Source organism: Typopeltis vanoorti, chromosome 20 (assembly GCF_054136105.1).
Source record: "Typopeltis vanoorti isolate ZY-2024b chromosome 20, IOZ_Tvanoo_1.0, whole genome shotgun sequence".
Classification (NCBI taxonomy): Eukaryota; Metazoa; Arthropoda; class Arachnida; order Uropygi; family Thelyphonidae; genus Typopeltis; species Typopeltis vanoorti.
Genome location: NC_143568.1, coordinates 71,218,322 through 71,245,685, shown reverse-complemented (window position 1 = coordinate 71,245,685; position 27,364 = coordinate 71,218,322). Strand labels below are relative to the sequence as shown.

The 27,364-nt window shown below is 35.4% G+C and overlaps 1 protein-coding gene across 1 annotated transcript in view; it reads right to left on the bottom strand.

Moving 5' to 3' along the window:
* LOC150095553 (proteasome adapter and scaffold protein ECM29) overlaps positions 1-27,364 on the bottom strand; it is a 691,438-nt gene that overhangs the window by 108,255 nt on the left and 555,819 nt on the right. The window contains exon 36 of the mRNA XM_090409825.1: positions 19,873-19,964. Coding sequence (XP_090265951.1) covers positions 19,873-19,964 — 92 coding nt within the window. The remainder of the gene's footprint in view (positions 1-19,872; positions 19,965-27,364) is intronic.

Here is a 27,364-nt window from a genome sequence, read left to right as displayed (position 1 = left end):
AACACGAGTTTTATTACTGCAATAAAACACGTGTTCTATGGCTACCCCGCAAAACAGGCCAACCCATAATAAAATTTAAAGATAGACAACGTGTTCCCAGGGTTGAGGGTGTAAGATTACATATCTCAATCAATTTTACGATTAATTTGTGGAATTTTTTAATCGATCCCGGAGGAAGTGCATCGTCCCCCTGCAGACATCCATGACTGTGGGATTGCATTTTATCAATATATGAAAGTTTTTAGAGGGCATAGAGCAACAGCACTCATCTTAATTGGTCCAATGCAATTAATTGCAGGATAACTTTGAATACTTCTGCGTAGACTGGGGGAACAATCTGTTTTATGATTGATTAGAAAACACCAAAAGTATGTCTGCATTATTCTTCCTATATATTCCTCACATATCTGTCTATAAAACATCGGTAATACCCTAAAAATTTGAGTAAAAAGCAATGACATTATAAAATGGAGTACTCCAAAACAAAAATAGGCTAAATAGTCATAAAAATAATATTCCCCCACGAGCTCCAAAGACGATGCACTATCGAAATGGCTTACACTCCTTCATTTCCACCCCTGATCTTATCCCATCATATCCTTCTCCTTCCCCAAAAGTTTCTATCTTTCACCTCATTCCCAAAGAATTCTCTGCCCACCTTTAAAAAAAAAAACCCGGGTTTTTAAAAATTCACATACCTCACCAATAATTCTCTCACATCTCTCTATCCCCACATTTCCATCCCCCACTTTTCCTTCAGTCATACTTCAACAGCAGATAAATGTTTATTGCCGCTGAATAAGAAGACAATCAGCAACATCTCACAAAGGTATGTCGGAATTATTCTTCCTACATATTCTTCATATATCTGACTATAAAACATCAGTAATGCCCTAAAAATTGAGTAAAAAGCCAATGACATTATAAAAAAGGGGTACTCCTAAACAAAAATAGGCCTAAACAGCTATAAAAATAATCATGATAGCATTGTTCCAGCTGTTTGGTATTTATTAAACAGATTTTTTATGTTAATATTTCTCTTGCGGCTTTAATCATTTCTATTGTAATTTCATCTTCTCCTGGCATTTTATTATTTTTCATATCTTTCAGTGCTTGTTCTATTTTGAAATTTTGTATTTTTTAAAAACTTTCTTCTTCCCATTCTTCTGGTTTCCATGTAACAGTATTTTCGAGAGTGCTTGTGGTGTTATATAACCTTTATGCTATGCTTTTTTTTTTATCTTTGATATCTCGTCCATTTTCAAAAATCTAGTATTCTTTCTTCTTTTTCCTATTGTGAGACTAGTTTGCAGTACTATTATACTTTTGTTATCTTTTCTCTGGATGATATACTGACAATTATTTTGGTACATAATCCAGGTTTTCATTACATTACACAACACTAAAATATTCTTTTAGACAAAAGTAGTTGATTTTAAATAACTATAGGTTGAATACAAAAATGACTTAAGATAAATTACGAAAATGCCTTTTTGTTCTGCAGGCATCAGAACTATTCAGTTACACCGAATCAGTTCCAAGTTAAACAATTTCAAGGCATAAAAGTATGTAACAATTACCTTATGACATACAGTGATATATCTTGAAAGTTTATTTTTCACTTGGTTAGACTATAACAAATATAGTTTAATCCTTTATCCAAGTGTGAGCAAACAAAGTTTGCGCCTAAAAGTATCTTCAGGTGGTACAACACCGGGCAACTCGTTGCAAAGGTGGAGCATGCTAACATCACTCCTATCTCAGTATCTCCCATAATGCAAAACACATCTCCTTGCAGATATGTCTAATGTTATGCATTAAGGGAAGGGCCACTACCCAGACTAGTTTCGACCTTTATTGCGGTCTCTTCAGTGGGAGCCAGGCCCAAGTGGAGATACCAGGAAGAAGCATTAGCAAGGTCATCTCTACCTATAGGAGTTGCCAAACGGTGTGCTACCTTTTCAATAAATTACTCTGGATTTAGAGAAAGATGTTGAAAGTTTATTTTTCACTTCGTTACACTATAATAAATTTAGTTTGATCCTTTATCCAAGTGTGAGCAAACAAAGTTTGCGCCTGAAAGTATCTTCAGGACTGGGGTAAGGTGGTACAACATCAGGCAACTCGTTGCAAAGGTGGAGCAAGCTAACATCACTCCTATCTCAGTATCTCCCATAATACAAAACACATCTCCTTGCGGATACGTCTAATGTTATGCATTAAGGGAAGGGCCACTACCCAGACTAGTTTAGACCTTTATTGAGGTCTCTTCAGTGGGAAATACTGAGACAGGAGTGATGTTAGCATGCTCCACCTTTGCAACGAGTTGCCCGATGTTGTCCCACCTTATCCCAGTCCTGAAGATACTTTCAGGTGCAAACTTTGTTTGCTCACACTTGAATAAAGGATTAAACTAAATTTATTATAGTCTAATCAAGTGAAAAATAAACTTTCAACATCTTTCTCTAAATCCAGAGTAATTTATTGAAAAGGTGGCACACCGTTTGGCAACTCCTATAGGTACAGATGACCTTGCTAATGCTTCTGCCTGGTATCTCCACTTGGGCCTGGCTCCCACTGAAGAGACCTCAATAAAGGTCGAAACTAGTCTGGGTAGTGGCCCTTCCTTTAATGCATAACATTATATATATCCGCAAGGAGATGTTTTGCATTATGGGAGATACTGGGATAGGAGTGATGTTAGCTTGCTTCACCTTTGCAACGAGTTTCCCGGTGTTGTACCACCTTACCCCCAAGTCCTGAAGATACTTTCAGGCACAAACTTTATTTGCTCACACTTGGATAAAGGATTAAACTAAATTTATTTAGTGATATATCTGTAATGCTGTTAATTGTCAAATGAAACAGCTTTGTTTATGTGCTAAGAAAGAAAGATCATTTCCTAATTTTTGTATTGTGAAGTTAAAATGAATTTGGCAAGTGCATTCTTATCATGCAAAATCTCACGATAAGAATGGTGGAGAATTTACTGAGTTGTTGTGAGATAACTTCATCACGCAGCATGTGAAGAAGGAATTCGAGGTCAAAGAGTGTTCGATTTGATCATAGCATCAGAAGGAGGGGGGGTCTCAGTTAAGAATGTGACTATATTACTACCAGTTGGTGATAGTGATCATGCTGCACTTTTTAGGAAGTAGCTAACTGTAGTTGTTCCAATTAGGACAGGTTACATGGTGAACTACAAAGCTAGAAATTATGACAAACTCAGGAAATGTACTATATTTGGTCCCATGGTATCAGTCACTGCATGGAAAAGATATTAGCAATGCATGGGAATCTTTGAAAAAGTGTTTAAATGAGATTATCTGAATGTATCCCAGGAGTTCAAAGAACAAATAGGGAGGGAGTGAAATGGATGTGAAACCTTATTAAGTAAGAGGAGTAATGAAATCTATAAAGCGTAGGTCAGAAAAGTTATGATTATTGTGAGTAAAGCTAAATTGGGGTATGAAAAGAAATTGGCTATGCAAGCTAAAGGCAATCCAAAAGAATGTTATCATTTTAGTAAGTGGTGTTGGTAGTTTTCCTTTTCAGTCGTTTATGACTCTAGGTGACTTTGCAAGCATTGCCCAAAAGTGTTCTTGGTGAGATTTTTTAGGGTAGTTCACCATTGCTCTCCCCCCCCCCATTTTATCCAGGCTCAGGGCCGTCATATATCTGGGATGTATTCATGACTGTAATCCATCTGTGTTTATGGGGCCAGTTTGCCTGTTCTGGGGGATGAAAAATCTGAGTTTCCAGGTGAACCCCCCCCCCCTCCCACCTCTGTATGACTGTCTAATTCATCTTTCATCAAAAGAGACCAGATAAAGGTCTCTTTCCTCATAACTGACGAGTTTCGAACCCAGGTCTTTCCAACCAAAGGGCTTCATCTATACTGACTGAGCTACGGAGACTCATGCTGCAAGAAAAAAAAGAATGTGGAAGAATAACTTTAGTGAATTAAGATGGTACCCTTGTGTCAGAAGCAGATGAGATAATTCGAATAATGAGTGCTCAATGAGATCAATCAACCAGGTATAGGAGGTCCTACAACTGTTGTATAATCTGGATCAGAATTCAGCAATAGGGAAAAATGGGATATCAGCACATATGCTCAAGTAATGGTCAGTCAAACTGGCAAGGCTCTTGATGTTTGTATTTGAGGTTCAGTTCAGGAAATATTCCACAGAATTGGAAATGTGTGAAACTTCCATGTGTGTCTGACTGCCAACCTATCAGCATTTCTGAAGCAGTTGAAGATTTTTAGAGAAGTTGGTAAGAAATAACATACAGAAATGGGTTGACAGACAAATCACACTTTGCAAGAAACAGCATTGGTTTATTAAAAGAGGGTCATGTTTTAGCAATTTGCTCTTATTTTATATCAATTTTATTGCTCCATTGGATACACAATTGATGTCTGTATTTGAGGTTCAGATTAGGAAAGATTCTGCAGAATTGGAAATGTGTGATAGTTACATGTGTGTCTGACCTCTGGAGCTGTAATGAAGATTTTAGAGAAGTTGGTAAGTAATGGAATACAGAAAAATAAATAGAAATGGGTTGACAGACAAGCCATACTTTGCAAGGAACAGCATCAGTTTACTAAAGGAGGGTCATGTTTTAGCAATTTGCTCATATTTTATATCAATATCATGACTCCACTGGATATGAAATGATACTGTTTGATTTTGCTAAGGCATTTGAATGGAATACCACATCAAAGATTGTTTCCTAAAATGGAGAATATGGGATTGGAATATAAACTCCTGACTTGAATAAGTGGATTGGTAATAGATAGGCATCAAAAAGTGGTATATGGTGGGTGTGAATTTGCCAAATTTAAGGTGAGTAGTGGTGTACCACAGGGATCAGTGCTTAGACCATTGTTGTTATTATATACATTAATGATATTGGGAAGGATCTGACAGGAAGTGTTCATCTGTTTGCTGATGATGCAAAGATAGGGAGGACAAGAGTCCTTGATGCTAATGATATTTCATGCTTAGAATGATTTGGATAGGCTGGAAATGTTCGAACAACGAAAAGTCAGCTACTGGAACAAATCTGAAAGCACACCCCAACTCAATATCACCAGAGTTAAAAATCAGTATTATCAACATAAGAAGCCTGAATGGCAAAGAAACAGAGCTAGCTGAGAAATTAGATAAGTACCAGATCAACATAATAGGGGTGACTGAAACAAAAAAGACAAAAACTGGTGAGCTCTTTGTGAGCAATAAATACAAAATGTTATATTCAGGCAATGACAACCAAGGAAAAGGAGTAGCCATAGTATTCAACACAAAATATGAGGCTAATCTTCTTGAATGGCAGGCAGACTCAAGTAGAGTGATGTGAGCAAATATCAGAATGGGGAATCGGACAATGAGACTTATATGTGCCTATGGTTCCACAGAAGTGGAGGAATTTTTTGATGCTTTAAAGAAAGAAACTGACACAATGAAAAAGGAAACGTTGGTTCTTGTTGGGGATCTAAATAGCAGAGTAGGAAATGATTGTCAGACATACAAAAATATTTTGGGAAAATTTGGAGAAAAGAGCAAAGCTAATAATAATGGCAAATATCTGTTGGATTTCTGCTCAGGACATGGACTGGTTATTGCTAACAACATGTTCCAACAGAAAAATGTGCACAAATTCACATGGAGAGAAGAGAGGACATTAGAGTGTACAGATGATTTGAAATTGGAAGAGATCACTATTTAGTCTTGAGCAGGATAAAATTGAATTTCATATTGAAAAGAATAACACGTAAGAAAGTTTTAAAGAAAATAAAAGTCGAACAGCTCTCAGATGTGAACTGTAGACTAAAATACACAAAGCTTATTGAAGAAAAAATGAAAGAGTTTGAGAACAGGTGGTAAGAAGCTGGTAAGATATTCTGGAGGTTGTTGAAGAAGCTTAGAAATGGAGGAAAGATTGCTGTGAAAGGAGTTAGAGACGATAAAGGTGATATGAAAACAGGAGAAAAAGATATCCTTGAAGTATGGAGTAATTACTTCGAAAAATTGCTAAATGAAACAAGCAGTGATAGCACAGTGGTAAAAAACACTCAACAGGCATACAGTCAGGAATACATATCCATACTTGAAGTGTAAAAAGCCATCAAAGGCTTGAAATGTGGAAAGGCAGCAAGAGTAGATGATATTCAACCAGAAATGCTGAAGTATGGTGGAATAAAAGTCTTACAGTGGCTGCACTGCATAGTTCAGAAGGCCTAGACAGAGGGACGAATTCCCGATGATTGGAGTAGAGCTCTAATAGTGCCCATATATAAAAAGGGAAATAAAACTGAATGTGAGAATTACAGAGGTATTTCCCTACTGAGTGGTGGTAGCAAGATTTATGCCAGTATACTTGAGAAACAGTTGAAAAGAATTGTGGAAGAAAAGCTTGATGAAGAAAACAAGCTGGATTCAGGCCAAATAGAGGCTGTCAGGATCAGATCTTCACTTTACATGACAAATAGTTGAGAAATCATGGGAATATAACAAAGATCTGTATTTAAGTTTTGTCAATCTGGAAAAGGCATATGACCAGGTGCCAAGAGAGAAGCTATTCAATATGCTACAGTTATATGGTGTCAATGGGCATTATATCAAGCAATACTTAGTCTTCATTTGAGTTGCAAGTCAGCAGTTAGAATTGAAGAAAGTACAGGGAGATGGTTTAATGTTAAATCTGGTGTGAGACAAGGATGTACATTATCCCCTCTGTTATTCATTATCTATATGGATCACATTATGATGGAAAGTGGTGTTAAACATGATATCAGAATTGGAGATGTTAATGTATGCTCTTTGCTTTATGCAGATGATGTTATACTTCTAAATAAATCCACTACAAATTTGCAAGATTCCCTGACTAAATTGAATAACTGTTGTAATAGATATGGTATGAAGGTCAGCAATAAAAAGAGAAAGACAAAATATTTAGAATCGTTGAAAATGTCAACTGTGATGTGAATGGAGAACCTGTGGAACAAGTAAAACATTTCAGCTACTTAATTACAAGTAGCTGAAATAATATGGAAATAGACAACAGAATCAACAAAGCCGGTATGGTAATGTTAGATCCTGAGTGAAGTCTTGCAAAGAAATCATTAATTCAGAATCTAACATACTAACCACACAGATAAAGAGAAATACCTGAACATCAGCTGAAATTAAAGTGAAACTTCTTCACATATGTATAAACTTGCATTAATTTTATGTACCACGTATTTAATCTATTGTGATCATATTAAGATCAAATTAATGAATGTCTTAAAACAGGAATAGTTTAACTTATTTTAAGCCTCACTTAAGCTGTACAGAATGACTGTGAGTCACCAAATAGATATTAAGTAACAATTAATAGAAGGTATACAACTACACATGTCCAGCATAATGCTGGCAGCAAGAGCTTACGCGGAAGGTACGTCGACGCAAATTCCGTGAATACAAGAGCATAACAGCAAAGGGGAGAGCAAGGGATGAACCCAAGGGGAGAAAAGATATAAGTTGTGTGCAAAAGGAGACTCAGAAAAAGGGGGTGCTCGAACGAAGAATATAAGGGAATGAGCGCTGTATCGGCGGGCTCTTGTCTTATCGTTTTCCTGGTTTGTGGTTCGGAAGTTAGCCAGTGGTTCGAGTAAGGGGAATGAAGCATCAGTGCTATGATGTCGAACTGCGAGTTTTCCTGAGAATGCTGTACGATTCCATGCAGAGCTGAAGGTGAGATTTCCAGCCCTAGCAGAATCGAGCCCTCGCTGAAAAGTCCCATTGAGAGGAATAGAGATGTTTCCTGAGACGCAGAGAATCGAGTCCGTGATCGGCAGTAATTATGAAGACAGCGTTGCCCCTATGCTGGCATAAGGACAACCAATAAACAAGAGGTAACCAGACATACACGTGGTGCTGAAACACGTTGGGAAAAAGTTCGGCAAAGTAGAATTACTCTATTATGTGTTTAGAATTCCTTAGAAGAGAGAAAATTATTTGTGAATGTAAATTATGAACATTATTCTAAAGAACTTTGTGGACAGACCCCAATTAGATAGTAAAACCCCTTTTGAGAATAAAAAGGGTTGTTTAGAAGAGATCTTTTGTGTTGTATGTGATTGAATTAACATAATGAGGTTAGGAATGTAGATTTATTACAACGGAATAACATTAGAATGTTTGTCATGTCATCTTATGAATAGCACGCAGAAGGAATTTTAGCTTAACATACCAATTGCAATCTATCCCATTTTCCAGTTACTGTGTATTACATGCTTTATAACCTTTGATTTAATTTAGAGTATGTTAATCTCTTAACTCAAGCTTCTCTATTTAGCATTAAAACAAAAATTCATCATCATCATCATCAAATTCCTGCCATGTACCCTCAAGGGGTGTACAGGATATGACAGTACTACATGAAAAAATTACATCATCACTAACTTCCTATCTACAATTTTCCTCCAAATCAGTCTGTTACTTGTCAAGACTCCAACATTATCAGATCTTATATTTCTATCGTCTAAGGCACTTTGTACCGTATCAATCCACCTATATCTTGGTCTTCCTCTGGGTCGTTTTCCTGCCAACCTGGCAGAGAACACTTGTTTTGCTAATCTTTCCTCTCCCATTCTATTTAAGTGACCATACCATCTGAGATTAGCTCTGCTAACGCATTCCTGGATGCTGACAATGTCAAGTTCTTTCCTAATATCCTCATTTTTAATATGATATTGCCATTGATGCCATCTGTTCACGCCTCTAATCTTTCTCAGGACTCTCATATCTGCGGTCTCTAGTCTTTGGTCAAGTGTTTTACTTCTGACCCAGCTCTCAGATCCATAAGTTAAAATTGGTTTGAATACAGTCTTGTATACAGCTAGTTTAGTGTTCCGACTAATTTCTTTCTTATTCCATATGAATTTATTCAATTGACTTCCCACGATACCAGCTTTGCTGATTCTGTTGTCTATTTCTATATTTAGTTTACCATCTTCAGTAAAAATTGTGCCTAAGTAGCTGAAATGTTTTACTTGTTCCACCGGTTCTCCATTCACAACACAGTTGACATTTTCAATGATTCTGCCTATTTTCATTGTTTTTGTCTTTTTATTGCTGACCTTCATACCATATCTATTACAACAGCTATTCAATTTAGTCAGAGAATCTTGCAGACTTGTAGCGGATTTATTTAGAAGTATAACATCATCCGCATAAAGCAAAGAGCTGACATTAACATCTCCAATTTTGATATCAGGTTTAATACCACATTCCTTCATAATGTGATCCATATAGATAATGAATAACAGAGGGGATAATGTACATCCTTGTCTCACACCAGATTTAACATTAAACCATCTTCCTGTACTTCCTTCAATTCTAACTGCTGACTCACAACTCAAATAAAGACTAAGTATTGCTTGATAAAATAAAAAATGATGGTACAACATGACAAAAAATAAAACAAAAATTGAATGTATGAATTTCTTTAGTGCATTTTGCTTTGATATTCCAATAAACATGTTTTATTTACGTAAACCTGAGTCATGCCTGATTCTGATTTACCACTTATAAAAATAGAACCTATTTTGGCGGGAAGGAATTAGAATATGTATATAATTATAGATTTAGGTCACGACCGCAGTCTGAATCTATACGGCCGTGTTAAAATAAATCATTGTGTAAGAATGCTTCAGAAGCTAGTATTGTCTCCCTGAGAAAGGATCTTTTCTGCAATAGGATACTGGCTGGTGCAGCATAATAAAAATTTGCAAGTATCCAAAGAAGAAACAATCCTAGATGTAAGTATATTAGGCCCGATATCTGAAGAAGTAGATTAGCAATTGAAAGATAGAATAGGAAGATATAAATCAGTAAAATATAGAAAAAGCAATGATGTAACAGTAGGAAGTCAACTGAATAAATTCATATGGAATAAGAGAGAAATTAGTCAGAACACTAAATTAGCTGTATACAAGACAGTGTTCAAATCAGTTTTAACTTATGGATTGGAGAGCTGGGTCAGAAGTAAAACACTTGACCAAAGACTAGAGACCGCAGATATGAGAGTAATGAGAAAGATTAGAGGTGTGAACAGATGGCATCAATGGCAATATCATATTAAAAACGAGGATATTAGGAAAGAACTAGACAATGTTAGCATCCAGGAATGCGTTAGCAGAGCTAATCTCAGGTGGTATGGTCATTTAAACAGAATGGGCGAGGAAAGATTAGTAAAGCAAGTGTTCTCCGCGAGGTTTGCAGGAAAACGACCAAGAGGAAGACCAAGATATAGGTGGATTGATATGGTACAAAGTGCCTTAGACAATAGAAATATAAAATCTGATAATGTTGGAGTCTTGACAAGTAACAGACTGATTTGGAGGAAAATTGTAGATAGAAAGTTAGTAATGATGTAAATTTTTCATGTAGTACTATCATATCCTGTACATCCCTTGAGAGTACATGTCAAGAATTTGATGATGATGATGGAAATGTTGGCAAATGATAATGGCTGTAAATTCAATATCAGTAAATGTAAAGTTATGCACTTTAGCATGATAAGATTTCCAATGGCGCATTATATTGGTGGGGTTATGTTACAAGAAACTGATGAGGCTTGGAGTTATGGTGGATAGGAATTTGAAGTTCAGAGGTCACATAGCAAAAACTGCAAATGCAACTGAGAGGAAAATTGAAATGAACTTTCACATATAAGTTTATGACATGGGAAGCTTCGTTCCATCTCCTGCTGTGCACAAGTACTGTTCTACCGAGTCATTGTGTGCTTTATTATCTCTTAGAACTTTCATCCATACTGCTACACGTTAACTCATACTACAGCAGTGTATACATGATAGTTCAAGAGTTTCGTTATAATGGTGTTTGCTATAGTAGTCAACTGTGGTTTATTCTAAAAAATGGGAATAATGATATTAGAAAGCACCATTTCTACAGAAGTAAAAGAGTAAAATTTTAGAGATTAATCTAAATAATTGCAGGAAAGAGGGAAATTTTTTTATAATGAATTTTATGAATTGCAAAATATTTTACGAAATGTTAATATTTCATACATTTATTTCTTTTATATCAATAATGACAAACATTTTATTTTTAAAATATGTATGAATTATAATTTTTAAAACTTTTTTGATAAACAATGAAGAAAATTTAGAATATAGTGGGTGTCTGCTGTGATTGATTGAAACTGAAAAAATATGGTAAGTAAATTTCCACCAATTTCAGCCATAAGCAAGACTTATGATAATTTCTGTTAACATAACTTTTTCATGTCTTGTTGCAAATCACTTCAGCAGTTTCTTTTCAAGAAGCAGTTAAATTACCTTATTTGGCTTAACCACTTTCATGGAGCTTTCCATATTGCATTGCAAGCCTTTACTAATGATAATGGTTATCACACTTCACCATAACATACGCCTATTTGCACTGTTCAAGTGCAACCTCTTGACTGAGTATTATGCACAATACGTACCCAGAGAATGTTTTACATGTCTCACTTCTGTACTTTTATGTTGCCTGCACAATATATCTCATTACAGTGGAAAAGATCAGACAAAAAACTGAAGATTTGTACCTTTCTCTCTGACTAATTCTCATGTAACATATCAAATGGGATAGTTAATTTAGGACATACAGGTAGCCTGGAGACTAAGGCAATACTACAGTTTCTATACATGCATGCTAGAAGAATCAAAATGTTTTCCCACTTGGTTATACCATAAATTAAATATACCAAGAAATTATATGCCTGGTTTAATCCTTTATTCAAGTGTAAGAAAACTATTTCAGTTACAAAACATCCGATCTCTTAAAGCGTTCGAACAAAATAGGAGTGTTATGGGATCCTTTGCTGCTTTGAACCCACCAACAGTTTTTTGCATTTTTGATACGTAAGTTCTGTTTGGCATTTTTTTCCAGAAAAGGCCGGTTTCATCCATATTCCAAACTTGTTCATGAGTGTAACATCCATCTTCAATTATTTTAGCAAGTTTTTGTGGAAATGCTTTAGCAGCTGTTTCATCAGCAGAAGCCGTTTCACCTTTAATTTTTATATTATGAAGAGTATGTCTTTTAATAAACTTAGCCAGCCAACCATTGCTTGCATGAAATTCATATTTTTTCATCGTTGAGATGAAGTATCTGGATGCATTTTTTAATTTGTTCATAAAATCTCAATGCTGATTGCTTGATGGAATTTCCATCAACTGGCATTCTTTTTTGTACATTATCTTCTATCCACATTATTAAAGCTTTTTTGGCCATTTCTAGAACAACATGTCTTGTGTATGATGATAATTTCACACTGGATTTAGTACCAGAACATACCACTTTTCTAATAGCCTCTTCATTTTTCTTTATTGATCTGACAGTTGATTCACGGACTCCAAAATGCTTACCCACAGCCGTCGCACCTTCCCCAGTTTGAAGACGATCTAAAATTTGAATTTTTATATCCAAGGAAACGGCTTTCCTTTTTTTTTTTTTGGTTATCGGCAACATCATGTGAGGGCTGGATTAATATCTTCAGTTAATGAAATGAAAGTTTGAAAATTACATATAGTTTACTATTTATTATTTCTTAGCAAAATTATTAATTTTATAATGCAATTTTTATTTTGATTTCACTTAACAAATGCAAATGCAAAAAAAAAGGCAGTAACTCTTGTCTACTCCAACACCAAATTCAAACTGCTAAGAACTGCTTTTAAATGCGCAGTCAGTTATGTAATTCCAATAAATGAAATTCGTAAGAATGTAGAATTTTCTTAATTGAAACGAGCATTCAATTCTACAAAATTCTCAGAATTTCCTTGATTTACTGATTTTAGACTTTAGATTGGTCACTTAAAAGTGAATAAAAATCGCGTAAAAAATTCACATAAAAAGAGGTTTAGGTGTATATACAAAGATAATAAAATAAAAATAAATGAAAAATGTCTGAAAAAATAATCTATAAACCAAGGAGTAACACAGGGATGCCCTCTATCTCCAACATGTTTCAATATTTGTATTAATGAAATATTAACACAGTGGAACATTAAAGAATACAGGTATAGAAATTTCCCAGAATAACAAAATAAATACACTATTATTTGCAGATGATCAGGTAATAATATCAGATAAGGAAGACAATTTACAAAGAGCAATATATTTTAAATTTTAATTAAATTATATAATTTAAATTATATATAATTTAAACATTATAGTAGAACAGTTTAGAATAAAAATATCCATAGATAAAACTAAAACTAAGACAAACTCCAGTTAGAAGTAAAATAGTTAAAATAATCATCATCATCAAATTCTTGACATTTACCCTCAAGGGGTGTACAGGATATGATAGTACTACATGAAAAATTTACATCATTACTCACTTCCTACCTACAATTTTCTGCCAAACCAAATTTAAAATAGTTAAAATAATCATCATCATCAAATTCTTGACATTTACCCTCAAGGGGTGTACAGGATATGATAGTACTACATGAAAAATTTACATCATTACTCACTTCCTACCTACAATTTTCTGCCAAATCAATCTGTTACCTGTCAAAGCTACAACCTTGTCAGATCTTATATTTATATATCTATCTTCAAAGGCACTTTTTACCGTATCAATCCACCTTTATCATAGTCTTCCTCTGGGTCTTTTTCCTGCCAACCTGGCAGAGAGAACACTTGTTTGGCTAATCTTTCCTCGCCCATTTGGTTTAAGTGACCATACCACCTGAGATTAGCTCTGCTAACGCATTCCTGGATGCTGACAATGTCAAGTTCTTTCCTAATATCTTCGTTTTTAATATGATATTGCCATTGATGCCATCTGTTCACGCTCCTAATCTTTCTCAGAACTCTCATATCTGCAGTCTCTAATTTTTGGTCAAGTGTTTTACTTCTGACCTAGCTCTCAGATCCATAAATTCAAATTGGTTTGAACACTGTCTTGTATATAGCTAATTTAATGTTTTGGCTAATTTCTCTCTTATTCCATATAAATTTATTCAGTTGACTTCCTACCAGCTTTGTTGATTCTGTTCTCTATTTCCATATTTAATTTACCATCTTCACTAAAAATTGTGCCTAAATAGCTAAAATGTTTTAGTTATTTAGGCACAATGTTCTATAGGTTCTCCATTCACAATGCAGCTGATATTTTCAATGCTTCTGCCTATTTTCATTATCTTTGTCTTGTTATTGCTGACCTTCATATCTATCACAACAGTTATTCAATTTAGTCAGCGAATCTTGCAGACTTGTAGCGGATTTATTTAGAAGTTTAACATCATCCATATAAAGGAAGGAGCTGACATTAACATTTCCAATTTTGATATCAGGTTTAATACTACTTTCCATCATAATATGATCCATATAGATGATGAATAACACACGAGATAATGTACAGCCTTGTCTCACACCAGATTTAACATTAAACCTTCTTCCTGTACTTTCTTCAATCCTAACTGCAGATTCACAACTCAAATAAAGACTAAGTAATGCTTGACATAATGATCCACTGACACCATATAACTGTAGCGTATTGAATAGCTTCTCTCTTGGCATTTTGTCATGCTTTTTCCAGATCTACAAAACTTAAATACAGATCTTTGTTATATTCCCATGACTTTTCAACCATTTGTTGTAAAGTGAATATCTGATACTGACAGCCTCTATTTGGCCTGAATCCAGCTTGTTCCTCACCAAGCTTCTCTTCCACAATCCTTCTCAAGTATACTCGCATAAATCTTAACAGGAACACTCAGTAGAGAAATACCTCTGTAATTTTCACAATCAATTTTATTTCGCTTTATATATATGGGTACTATGAGTGCTCTACTCCAATCATTTGGAATTCATCCTTCTGTCCAGGTCCTCTGAACTATGCAGTGTAGCCACTGTAAAACTTTTATATCTCCATACTTCAGCATTTCTGGGTCGAATATCATCTACTCCTGCTGCCTTTCCAATTTCAAGCCTTTGATGGCTTTTTCCACTTCAGGTATGGATATGTATTCCTGACTGTATGCCTGTTGAGTGTTTTTTACCACTGTGCTATCACTGCTTGTTTCATTTAGCAATTTTTCGAAGTAATTACTCCATACTTCAAGGATATCTTTTTCTCCAGTTTTCATATCACCTTTATCATCTCTAATTCCTTTTACAGCACTCTTTCCTCCATTTCTGAGCTTCTTCAACAACCTCCAGAATATTTTGCTACCTTCTTGATATTTATTTTCTATGTTCTTGCCAAAGTCCTCCCATGACTTTTGTTTAGCTACTTTTACACAGTGTTTAGCTTTCTTACATTTGTCTCTGTATTCTCTAAGAGCAAAAGCTGACTTATTTGCCAGGAACTTTTGATAAGCTTTCTTCTTTTCCTTCAATGCCTCTTTAACTTCCTGTATTTTTCTATCCTAGCAGACAACCTCACCATATGCCTCTCTGGAAAAATCAATCAATGTTTTCTTTAGAGCTTGCCACTGAATCTCCAAGGTCTGATTCCTGTTCTCAAACTCTTTCATTTTTCTTGAATAATGTTTGTATATTTTAGTCTATAGTTCACATCTAAAAGCTGCTCAACTTTTTCACGATAAAATTGAAATATGAAATTCAATTTTATCCTGCTTAAGACTAAATGGTGATCACTTCCAATTTCAAATCCTCTGTACACTCTAGTGTCCTGCACCAGAGAGAAAACATCACTATCAACAATAATATAGTCAATGAGACTTATCTTATTCCTTGCCTCTTCTCTCCATGTGAATTTTCTGCACATTTTTATGTTGGAACATGGTGTTAGTAATAAATAGTCCATGTCCCGAGCAGAAATCCAACAAGTATTTGCCATTATTATTAGCTTTGCTATTTTCTCCAAACATTCCTAAAATATTTTTGTATGTCTGACAATCATTTCCTACTCTGCTATTTAGATCCCTAACAAGCACCAACTTTTCCTTTTTCATTGTGTCAGTTGCTTTTTCTAAAGCATCAAAAAATTCCTCCACTTCTACCTTAGTAGAACCTTCTGTGGGACCATAGGCACAAATAAGTCTCATTGTCCAGTTCCCCATTCTCATATTTGTCCACATCACTGTACTTGACACTGCCTGCTATTCAAGAAGACTAGCCTCGCATTTTGTGTTGAATACTATGGCTATGCCTTCTTTTTCCTTGATTGTGATTGCCTGAATATAACATTTTGTATTTATTGCTCAGAAAGAGCTCACCAGTTTTTGTCTTTTTTGTTTCAGTCACCCCTATTATGTCGATCTGGTACTTATCTAATTCCTCAGCTAGCTCCATTTTTTTGCCATTCAGTCTTCTAATGTTGATAGTATCAATCTTTAACTTTGGTGATATTGAGTTGGGGTGAGTTTTAGGATTTTTTCCAGTAGCTGACTTTTCGCTGTTCGCCCTGGTGAAAACAATGGGGGCCTTGTTTAACTGGGCACCGCCCCAGCCAGCATGAAATTCTATCATGTTGTACCATCATTTAATATTGTGGTTTAAGCCAATAAGAATACAATTTGGTTGGCTAAATCCCAAATTGCCAGCCCATCCTTATTCGTTCAGTATCCAGGTAGATACCTAACAGGGTGCATCACGAGAAGGTGAGGATTGGACATAAGGTCAGAAGCCCTGGCTGGTTCTCCACATTCCTTTAAAGGCTATGTGGAGGTCTCCTCTCAGTTATACAGCTTTGACCCTGGTTAAAATAATAGAACACAAATACTTTCAGTTATCTTGAATGTGAATTATTATCGGTTGAAGGAGAAAAAGACAAAATTAAAACCTTCAAAATTTTTACAGATAATAGGACTGAAAAATAGAACATTCAATCCAAATTTCGTACAAAAAGAAACATGCTTGCAAATATACAATAATTTAGCAGTACCCACATTATTATATGTAGTGAAATTTTGCCAATAAACAAACAAGACAACTAAAGAATAAAAACAAGTGTAATGAGATTCACGAGAAGAACTGCAAAATACACATTATTAGACAATAAAAAGAATTAAGATATTTTAAAATATTAAAAATAAAATCAAAAATAGAAGAAAAACTAAACAATTACAAATGAAATTGAATAGACTGGTCAACACCCGATATCCCAAACAAATAATAAAAAATAAACCAACTGGAAGAGGATATTAGATGGATAATGAGGCTGGAACAAATCAATATGGTCTATATCGACAATTAGTGTTATGATGATGATAATAATAATAATAATAATACCTAGAAAAAACAAACAAATCTCAAAGTATTACATAAAAAATTGGCTCAAAAGTTTGGTGGGAGTCAAAAAATATATTAAGTGCATATTTCTGATTAATATTTATTTTGTGGTGTAACATCTGCTGGTTCAGCACATGCTCCAAAGTACATACATGTCACTAACGGGCAGTATGAAATTGCATCTGTTTCTTGGAGGGGGGGGGGGGGGGAGTCCTGTGCCACAGAAATAGCTGTTAAGAGGATTATTATGATCATGATTTTGTTTTAATGCATTCAAAAGTAAAAAAAAATAATAAATAAATGTAATTAAAAAAAAATACTGTAGAAGTCATAGTAAGTGGATACCTACTGTGTATGGTTACTTGTCTAAGTATTGCCATAAATGCTGTTATGACTTCCACATACCCCTGCATTGCCCACAGAATTGCATGAGACAGGTTCTGTTAATGGTGCTGTGCACAGTTTTCATTCGTTTGTTTATCAGTAGAAAGAAAGTTGTCTAGCTATATGGGTTAACTGCAGTGGGGAGATTATGAGAACCATGTAGCTGTAATAGCACTTCCAAGTCAGGAATGCAGCCACCTGTTTTTTCAACATGCTAAAAACATTCAGATCAGTAAGATGCTTGTGTGTTGGACTGTTCACCACTGTAACAATACAGAAGACGTATCTGACTGCCTAAGAACAGGTTGACCATGGCACATTAAGATGCAACAGTTGGTGAGGGCTGTGAAGGTATGCTTCTGTCATAATTCTTGAGAACGCAGAAAGTGAAGTTAGGAGAGATGAACGTTTCACAAAGAATGATCTCATGTGTACTAACTGATGACCTGAGGTGAGAGCCTATCGTCGTTCTACTGGACACTTCCTAACACCAGAACTTATGCAGCAGAGGGTGATAAAATCAAAGGCACTTCTCCAGTACACGAACAACTAGACACAGATGAGCAGATTTTCACTATTGAAGAGTCACTTCCAAAACGATTGAGTATATGTCCCAGATAGTCAAACAGCACATGCCATAGCACCCAGGATTCAGAGAGGTCATTACTCTGCATCAACCTGTTCTTTGGTGAGGGGTGATGAATCAAGGGGATATTCCAAGTTGCATTTCTGTGAGAAAGGAGTCAAAATCTTTGCCAAAGTTGTTTCATGGTAGGGGATGAGTCCTGTTTCCAGCAGGACTCAGTCCCAGCACACAAGGCGAGGACCACCTTGGGGGAAAATCTGCCTGACCACATATCACCATCTGATTGGCCATCTGGAAGTCCCGATCTGAATGCACTGGACTTTAAATTATGGTTGGAGCTTGACAGAGTAGCCTGCAAGAATTGACATCCTAACCTGAAGGTGAATATGGAGTGAGCAGTGGCAGCATTTCCATTGACTGTTATGTGTATATAACAGTCAATGGAAGTATAGCCGATATGTGCCACCGTCGATATATAGCCGATATGTGCCACCGTCGATATATAGCCGATATGTGCCACCGTCGATATATAGCCGATATGTGCCACCGTCGATATATAGCCGATATGTGCCACCATCGATATATAGCCGATATGTGCCACCATCGATATATAGCCTATTGGGCATGCATGAAGGTGAAAAAGGGGACTTTTGAACATTAAATGCTGGTATATGCACATTATACATGTTGGTTGTTATTGCTGAAAGCTGTAAGTAATTTACTGATAGATTAAAGGTTTATGCGCTGTTCAAGTTGTAACAGTATTTATGACTAAGTGTGTGTGTGTCTATATGAAGAAACTGCTACTGTATACAATTGAGATAGACATCACCACATTTTTGGTAAGGAAACAGTCATTCCAGTTCAAATTAGGGAATTGTAGTATAGCTGTGATACTCTTTTTGAATAAACACTCATATTTAAAATGGCATGTATGTAAAAGATGGACCTCTGATCAGAAGATCTGTGTCTCTTTTGTCAATTCTGTGATGTGCTTGATCAGACTTTTGTTTTTTTTTAAAAGAAGATGTAGGATTGATGCAGTCTCTTCTCAAAAGAACATCCTATTTGTCCAAAGTATGAGAGGTGACAATTCATGTTGACAATCACAAGGAACCTGGTAAACACCTGGGAGGGAAAGTGTAAAGATATTAAACTTGGTCAAAGATAGAGAAGAGTGTATCGACAGGAAAGAAAGCACTCTAACTTGAACCAGAATGACCATGTTTCCTTAAAAGATTTCGTAAAGTCTGAATTTTATTAATTATAAACAATAACTTTTTTTATTATATATATGTATCAACTCTATATCTACTACACTGTATCCCTCTGTCATGTGGCTTTTATCACTTTTGAAACCCAGTGAGGATGATCTGTAAGTTTCATATCTAGATATTTTTGTTATGTAGTTTAATAATAAGGTTTGTGTTCAAATATTGTTTTTTCTATGTCTAAGTGTCTCTAGGAATTCATTTATTTGGCCGATTCTTTGTGTTCCAAGAGAGGAATATTGACCAAACAAAGAACAAATCAAACTGTGAATCTGGTCTAAAGTTGCTTTCATCTATCAGCTGAGACTTAGAAAACTACAAAACAATTATTTAACAAAAGAATACTTTTCAGGGTTATTACCTTTACAATATGTCCTACAGCAGTGGCATAGCTTTTTCTAACAGCTGAATTCCTGTCATTCAAGCAGCTAACAAATGCACTAAGTAATTTTCCTATATATAAATTTAACAAATGTTACAATCAGAAAATAAATTATAAGTAAAAAGTTCTCAAACATCTTTCTAGGAAAGGAATGGCAAAGCAGTAATAATAATAATATACAAAATAATGAAATTTGGTCACAAATAACATGCCACTGAAAATATAACAGCATGATCACTGGAAGAAGTTACCAAGTTAATGATTTCTATACTTTCTCAGTATATTAAGATATTATCTTATTCAGAGATTCTCGTAGAAAGGCCTAGATGTCGGTTATACATGCTTATTAAATTACTTAAGGAATTTACAACGTACAAATGATATAAATTAATTCCTGTGAAAATGGCAACGTAACGTTGCCGAAATATTGGAATATAGATTAAAGTTTAATTTTAATTTATATCATTTGTACGTTGTAAATTCCTAGCGTAATTTAATAAGTATCTTATTCAGAGGTTGGAGGCAAACATGTATCATTCCAGTCTTTATATCCATCCATGCCATTCATGTTGCTAAATCAAATATTAGCATGAACCAAAACATTGCATTTTAGGATGAACATTATGACAGATATTTTGGTTTCTGTTAAAAGTGAAATGATATCCATTAATTTTCTGCTGGAATATGCAATTCTTCTTATGTTTTTTTTTTTTTTGTCTTAATTGTAATTGAAACAGTTTCCTGAATTTGCATATCTGTACTTTTATGATATAAACATTCTTCTATATGGACTAATGGATATGATAGTCCATCATATATTCATTGGTGCTCATCAGACCATATTCTGATGTGGTGAACAATACTAAGTCATCAGTATATATCAAGTTGTTGATAATTATGCCATTTACTTAGATTCCTTCTGTTCTTTCAGTAAGGACTTTGTTAACAATTTTCTCTGAGCAGAGTACAACTATGACTTACTCTTCAGATCAACTTGGTTGGATGATCTGAAGTGTAAATCAAGGTTGCTGTTTATCAACTAATTGATAAACAGCATAAACTTTAGAGATTTGAATGTCTTTATGTATGGGGTGATTTTTACTCTGATGAAACCATGATCCTTCTTTCTGTAAGATCACAGCTTGTTTCTGGCTTGAAACAAATACCATGTTTGACATCTGCAGCTAGGTTCTGAGATTATCTAACCACCTATAGTACTAATGTGCTATGGATATTAATCTTTTTGAAGGCAGGCTCGTTCTCTCTCTCTCTCTATATATATATTATCTATCCATCAATCTGTATGCAATAATTCTATAACTAATCTGACCTCAGCAAGAAAGCAATCTGATGGATAATTTAATTATTCAACCAGTAGGCTGATTGATCACTCAGACTGCAGATGACTGATTTCCCAGTGAAATACTACTGTCCTGCTTATTAGAAGCATGAAGTGGCTATCACATGTTTCAGCCCCCCCCCCTTCTTCCCAAATACAAAAAGTACAGGTGATGGCCTTGTTGGAAGTGTGCTCAACAATTAATAAATTATTAATAAATTAGAGAGCCAGCACCTCTTCCATTTGAAGGAACAGCTGTTAAGAAATTCTGAAGGCTGGTGGCTAGCTAGAACATTGGATTGAACTTGATAGTAATGCATTCTGGGAGTTTCACAATGAGCAGACTGATGAATAATTCTATTGCTGTTTACTTTGCCAGGGCATGTCTGAAGGGTGCCCAAATATAGCAGCATTCAGAGAAACTGTTGAGGCCATGTCTGAATTGGATTCTAGGCACTCTTCCTGTGTGGAAGTCACATGGGCATAAGTCCCTTGCCTCTGCTGCATAACTTCATTCTATTAGTTTCTTGCACTAATTCAACTATGAAAAACAATAAAAAATACAGGATCACCATGGATATTGAAAATCTTCCACAAAAAATATGAAAAATACAACTAAAAATTGCCAAAAGTAGCAAAAAATATACCCTCAAAAAAGTGTCAAAATAACACCAAATGTCATCGAAGAAAAAATGTGTGTCACCAACATCCAGAGCATCAATACAAGTAATAATAATGTACATCACTATCATCTACAGACATCAGCCCCCCCCACCCCATCTTCCCAACTGGCATCTTCTACATGTACAGTCCACCTGAGCTATCCCAACTATATACTGCATGATACCTTCCATATAAAAAGAGGAACACGCACTTTTATAAAATCAGACATTCCTTGCCAATTGTTATCGAGCATGAAATCCTGTTGTCATAGAGAACTTTAACATTCATAACACAAACTGATTCCCCTTCTCTAACTTCACACATCAAGTTGAAAGGGAAAAAAAAAAGCTGTATCATTTGCTAGTCATAACCTAATGCAAATTGTTAACATTGTCAACCAGAATACCATATAATTTTCATTTTTCTTCCAAACACTCTGGACCTTATTAACCAGTTCCTCCTCCAAATAACTGCATAATTTTGCTCTCATCTTGGTAAACTCCTACCATGACTTATCCAAAGACTGATCTCCCAGTCAATCTCAGCCTTGTACCCTATGTTGCAAGGCTGAGATTAAATTATCCCAAGTGGGATAATATCTGGGATTTCTAAGCCTCTTTTCCATAGGGTGGGAAAGAATACAGTTAGGCCTGAATATGGCAAGTTTTGTCTTAGAGAATGTAATGCCCATGGTGAAAGATTGTTGGAATTTTTCCATGCTAACAGATAAGTTATTACTAATATCTGCTTCCAGAAACATCCACAAATGCACCAATACTTGGACATCTAACATTGCTAGGTCAAGATTAATTATATCCTGGTACTCCAATGGTGGAGGACAAGTATCTTTGATGTGAGTACTTGTCCTGGAGCAGACTGTGGTACATATCATCAGCAAATAAGAACCAAAGGAAGACTGAGACTTTGAAATTGCAAGTCAAGCCTACCCCACTATGTTAGATGTCAGAGTAATCCCTAGTGGGTCCCACAGAAGAAACATCAATATAGTTGGATACACTCAGAAGAAATCAATGTTATAATACAGGATACAGCCAAGAAGTATCTAGACCCAATTAGAAGACCAGCAAGAGACTCAGAGAGATCAGATTCAAAATGGGATTTGACTGAAACGAGGCAACAAAAATACACAGGGACTGAAGAATATAAAATATCACATACAGAAGTCAGAAAAGCCATCAAGCAGGACAAGGGAAATTATTAGGCTAATAAATGTAAAGAGATAGAATTCTAGACGAAGAAGCCCAATTATAAAAAGGATGTTTTGCTTAGTTCATGACCTAAAGCACAAGATTAAGTCCATATTGAACATCAAAGACAGGAATGAAGCAGTATTAACAGAAGAACTAGAAATCAAAACAGATGGAAAAAGTGCTGTACAGCAGAGAGGATAAGGAAAATTTGGAAGAGCCTTCTTACCAGAAGAATTTTTATTTGGAACCATTGCCACTTAGGCATGAGGAGCAGCTAAGGATCTAACAACAATATTGCCCCAAGGATGTAACCCCAACAGAATGGCCCCAAGGATCTAACAACAATATTGCCCCAAGGATGTAACCCCAACAGAATGGCCCCAAGGATCTAACAACAATATGGTTCCTGCACTTAAAAGTTTATTGACTGATAAATGGGAGCAGTTTTATTGATTACAAGGATGTGGGAAACATGCATAGAGACCGGAAGAAGTCAGTATTCATACCACTTCACAAGAAGGAAGATATGAACAATTGCAAGAAATATAGACTATAAGTTTAATCTCTCATGCAAACATGATTTTATTAAAGACCATTTAAAATAGGGTTGAAGCCAGAGTTCAGGTAGAGATGCCAAAGGAATAAGCAGGTTTCAGGAAAGGCAAGGGTACTAGAGATCATATCCTTTGCCTTGGAAATCATTGAGAAGTATAAAAGTTAGATCTCATTGGTAATTGGTAATGTGTAGACTGCTCCAAAGCTTTTGATCATGTGAAACTGTTGGAGGTAATGAAAATACTAGGTTTTCTTAAATGCATTATCAGTTGATAGCCAACTTGTACAGTGAGCAAGAAGAAATGGTAAGAACAGGTGTTGGATTAACTGATAGGTTTCATGTAGGCAAGGATGCTTATGTGCTCACTTGTTCAGTATCTATGCTGAAGATACCATACACATAACATTGGATGAGCTTAAGAAAGGAATTAGGATAGCAGGCAGTTGGGTGAGTAATCTGAGGAATGCTGATGATACAGTACTTCTTTGTAATGACAAGGAAGAACTAGGAGGAATGCTTGAGAGAGTTAATGAGATTGGCAAGAATAGAAGACTTAAACTTCATCCTAGCAAGACAAAGATTGTGGTTCTCAAAGGAAATATAGGCAGGAAAGATCCTGAGAAATAAGTGTATGTACCTTAACAGAAAAATAATTGAAGTCAGCAAATTCAAATATCTGGGATCCATCATTATTGTAAAGAACTCTGTTTGGAAGACATCAGAAGAAGATTGTGAATGGCTAAAACAACACTCAGAGACTTATCAGAATTTGGTAGGATGAAGCTGTCGCTATAGGAACAAAGCTGCAAATTCTGGATGTAGCTGTTGGAACCTAAAGAAGCCAGATAGGAAAAGGACAACTGCTTTTGAGATGTGATATTATAGGAGACTGTTGAGGATCTCATATATTGAAAGGCAGAAAAATGAATGGGTTCTAGAAAGGATTGGTAGAACTTTAAGACTCCTTAAGGGTATTGACAGAAGAAAAATGAAATTAGGATGTTAGGTTCCACAAAAATGGCGTGTTATATAAATCGCGTTATGCGAGACTCAGATCACATAGAAAAAGTAGGGGTAGGTTCCGAAATCATTTTTTTTTAAGATTATATAAACAATGACATATCCAACAAAAAAATATTTGTATTTAATTCAGATAATTCATGTAAGTTAAGAAAACAAATACATAGTATAAAATTATAAAAAATATAAATTGTATGTAAACTTCATTGCACATAATACATAAATGTTTTAGGCAAAATAAAATAAAGTGTATATTTTAATCGTCATCACTCTCTTCAAAACTAACATTTCGTAGATGTTCTTTATTTACGAGTGGCCAGATGTCGTCATCACTTGAAATCTCTTATACAGCATTTGTATAATTCTCATTGCATACTTCAGTTGCTTTAGTTATCAAGTCAGTAATAAGATCTTGCTTACCACTATGCTGCAATTTTTTTATTAAGTTCATAATACTGAGCTAAACAAATATCCAATTGTCTCGTGAATTTTCTGGAACACTCCACTGGGAGATCATTATCCATAAAATAAGTTTCTTGCCAAGTCCAATCCTTCTAATTTCTTTAAACCGAATTCTTTAACAGATTGTCACAATCAAAATCTTTGTCAGAACTTTCCCCGCCATTTGATTCGACGTCATCTATTAATTGTACCAGTTCCTCCTTATTTAAATCTATTTCTCCATCAATTAATTCACTAATTTTGTTTTCAACCATATCGCAAAAGCGCTCTAAATGGCCATTACTATAAAAATTTTTTTTTTTTTACATAAAAAAAACATTATATACTGTATGTAACTCACCAAAAAATAAAGTGATCAGCTTGAGATTAACACACTTATGATTTTTAATGCGCTTTCCTGGCAGAAAACAAAGATAATTTTCAACAATAAATACTTTATACGGTAAACAATTGACATGCATGCGTGCTAAGGGATATTTCCCCTAATATAAATTCGCTACTTATAACTACATGCGCGATACGAGCAGATGCAAATTTAACCAAGACAAAATTTGATTTTTAAGTCACGTGTTGAAAAATATATAAAAGGATAAAGGGTTACTACTGTTTGTAGACCACGTTATATCGAAACAGCATTGTATAAGTACTGCATTATACGAAGGTTACCTGTACTTTGGACATATTGAAAGGATGGAAGGAGGACTTCTTAAAATAACAGAATGTAAAGCTCTAGGAAAAAGAGAAAGTGATAGACCCTCAATGAGATGAATGGATGGCATGTCTAGAGTGATTAGTCTTCAGAGAGAGCTGACGCCTCCAGAAGAGCATACATCATACATACTCTGGAGCATACTCCAGAAGAGCAGAATATTCATCTTTAGAAAGGAGATGAATTTCATCACCTGGTGCGAGACCACTGCCATACTTACTAAAGGCCTGAAGTGGATTGAAAAAGTTCCATGTTTGGTCTCACAAAGCTTACAGACTATGCAAAAAATAAATTAAAAATATAAAGTTGATAAAAAATAGAAAACAAAATATCTGTAGCCCACTCATGGTAGAAAGCATACTTTAGGTTTGCAAATAGCCTTTCGTGGGTGGGAGAAACATAAAAAAAAATAATACAAGAAGACCACTTAGTGAGGACTGGTGTAGCACATCGCTGAGAAGCGGAGTGACCATATGACATCTGATGATGTTCAATGAATCTATGGATGGACGCTGCACTTCAAGTTTAATGACTGATAACTGGAAGCAGTTTTATTTAATGTTGAGTCAGTGGCTGTAGTGTTAATTATCCAGCAGTTTGAATGTGAGGTCACAATCAAACTGGACACATCAGCACATGTTGTTGATAGTAGTAACTGCTACTTACATGCTTGTTACACCTGAAAGCTCAGGTTTTTCATCCTGCACAAAGGCAAATTGGCCATGCAAACATGAAAAATTTACAGATAAAATATACTAGTGGTGGACAGTAAATAGTGCTGTGTGTGTGTGTGTGTGTGTGGTAGTGTTAAGTAGTTGGAGGATTAAGTAAGGAAGATGGTGAGTTGTATGAGAGTAGTGTGTTCCCCCCATGATGAGTCCTTGGACTCCATGGGGGGAACACACTACTAATTAAAGAAACTTTCATAGACAAGCTTATACGTTGGTTATGATTACTAAATCACTTAAGGAATTGACAATGTATATAAGAATATAAATTAAATAACACTTTAATAAATATTTCCGATATTTCAGCAACGTCACGTTGCCATCTTCAAAATTCCTTACAAAAAAGACACATGCACATAGGCACTACAACACAGTAACTGAGAATGAAGTGAGGAAGCTATTGTTCTCCTAAAAGTCCTGATGGTGCCCCCCTAGCAGGTTACGTGGGTGTTCTTGGCCGTTGGGCAGCTGATGTAAGCCTCCCAAATTTGGGGCAGTCTCATGCAACCAAATTTGTTGAGGTTTAGAGAGTTTCTTAGGACTGATTCTATGAATAGTCTTTTGAATTTGAACTTGCTATGGTGTATTATTGTAGCTCTTCCACTGTATTCTGTGGCATGAATCCAGAGCATGGTCTGCAAGACCTGAGTGGCTGTACTCGTGAAACTGGATGTAGTCTTTGTGTTCCGAAATTCTGATATTTGCTGTCCTGCTGTTTGGTCAAAGTAAGACAGTTTACAGCTGCAAGGGACCTGGTATACATCAGGTAGGTCTAGGGGAAGT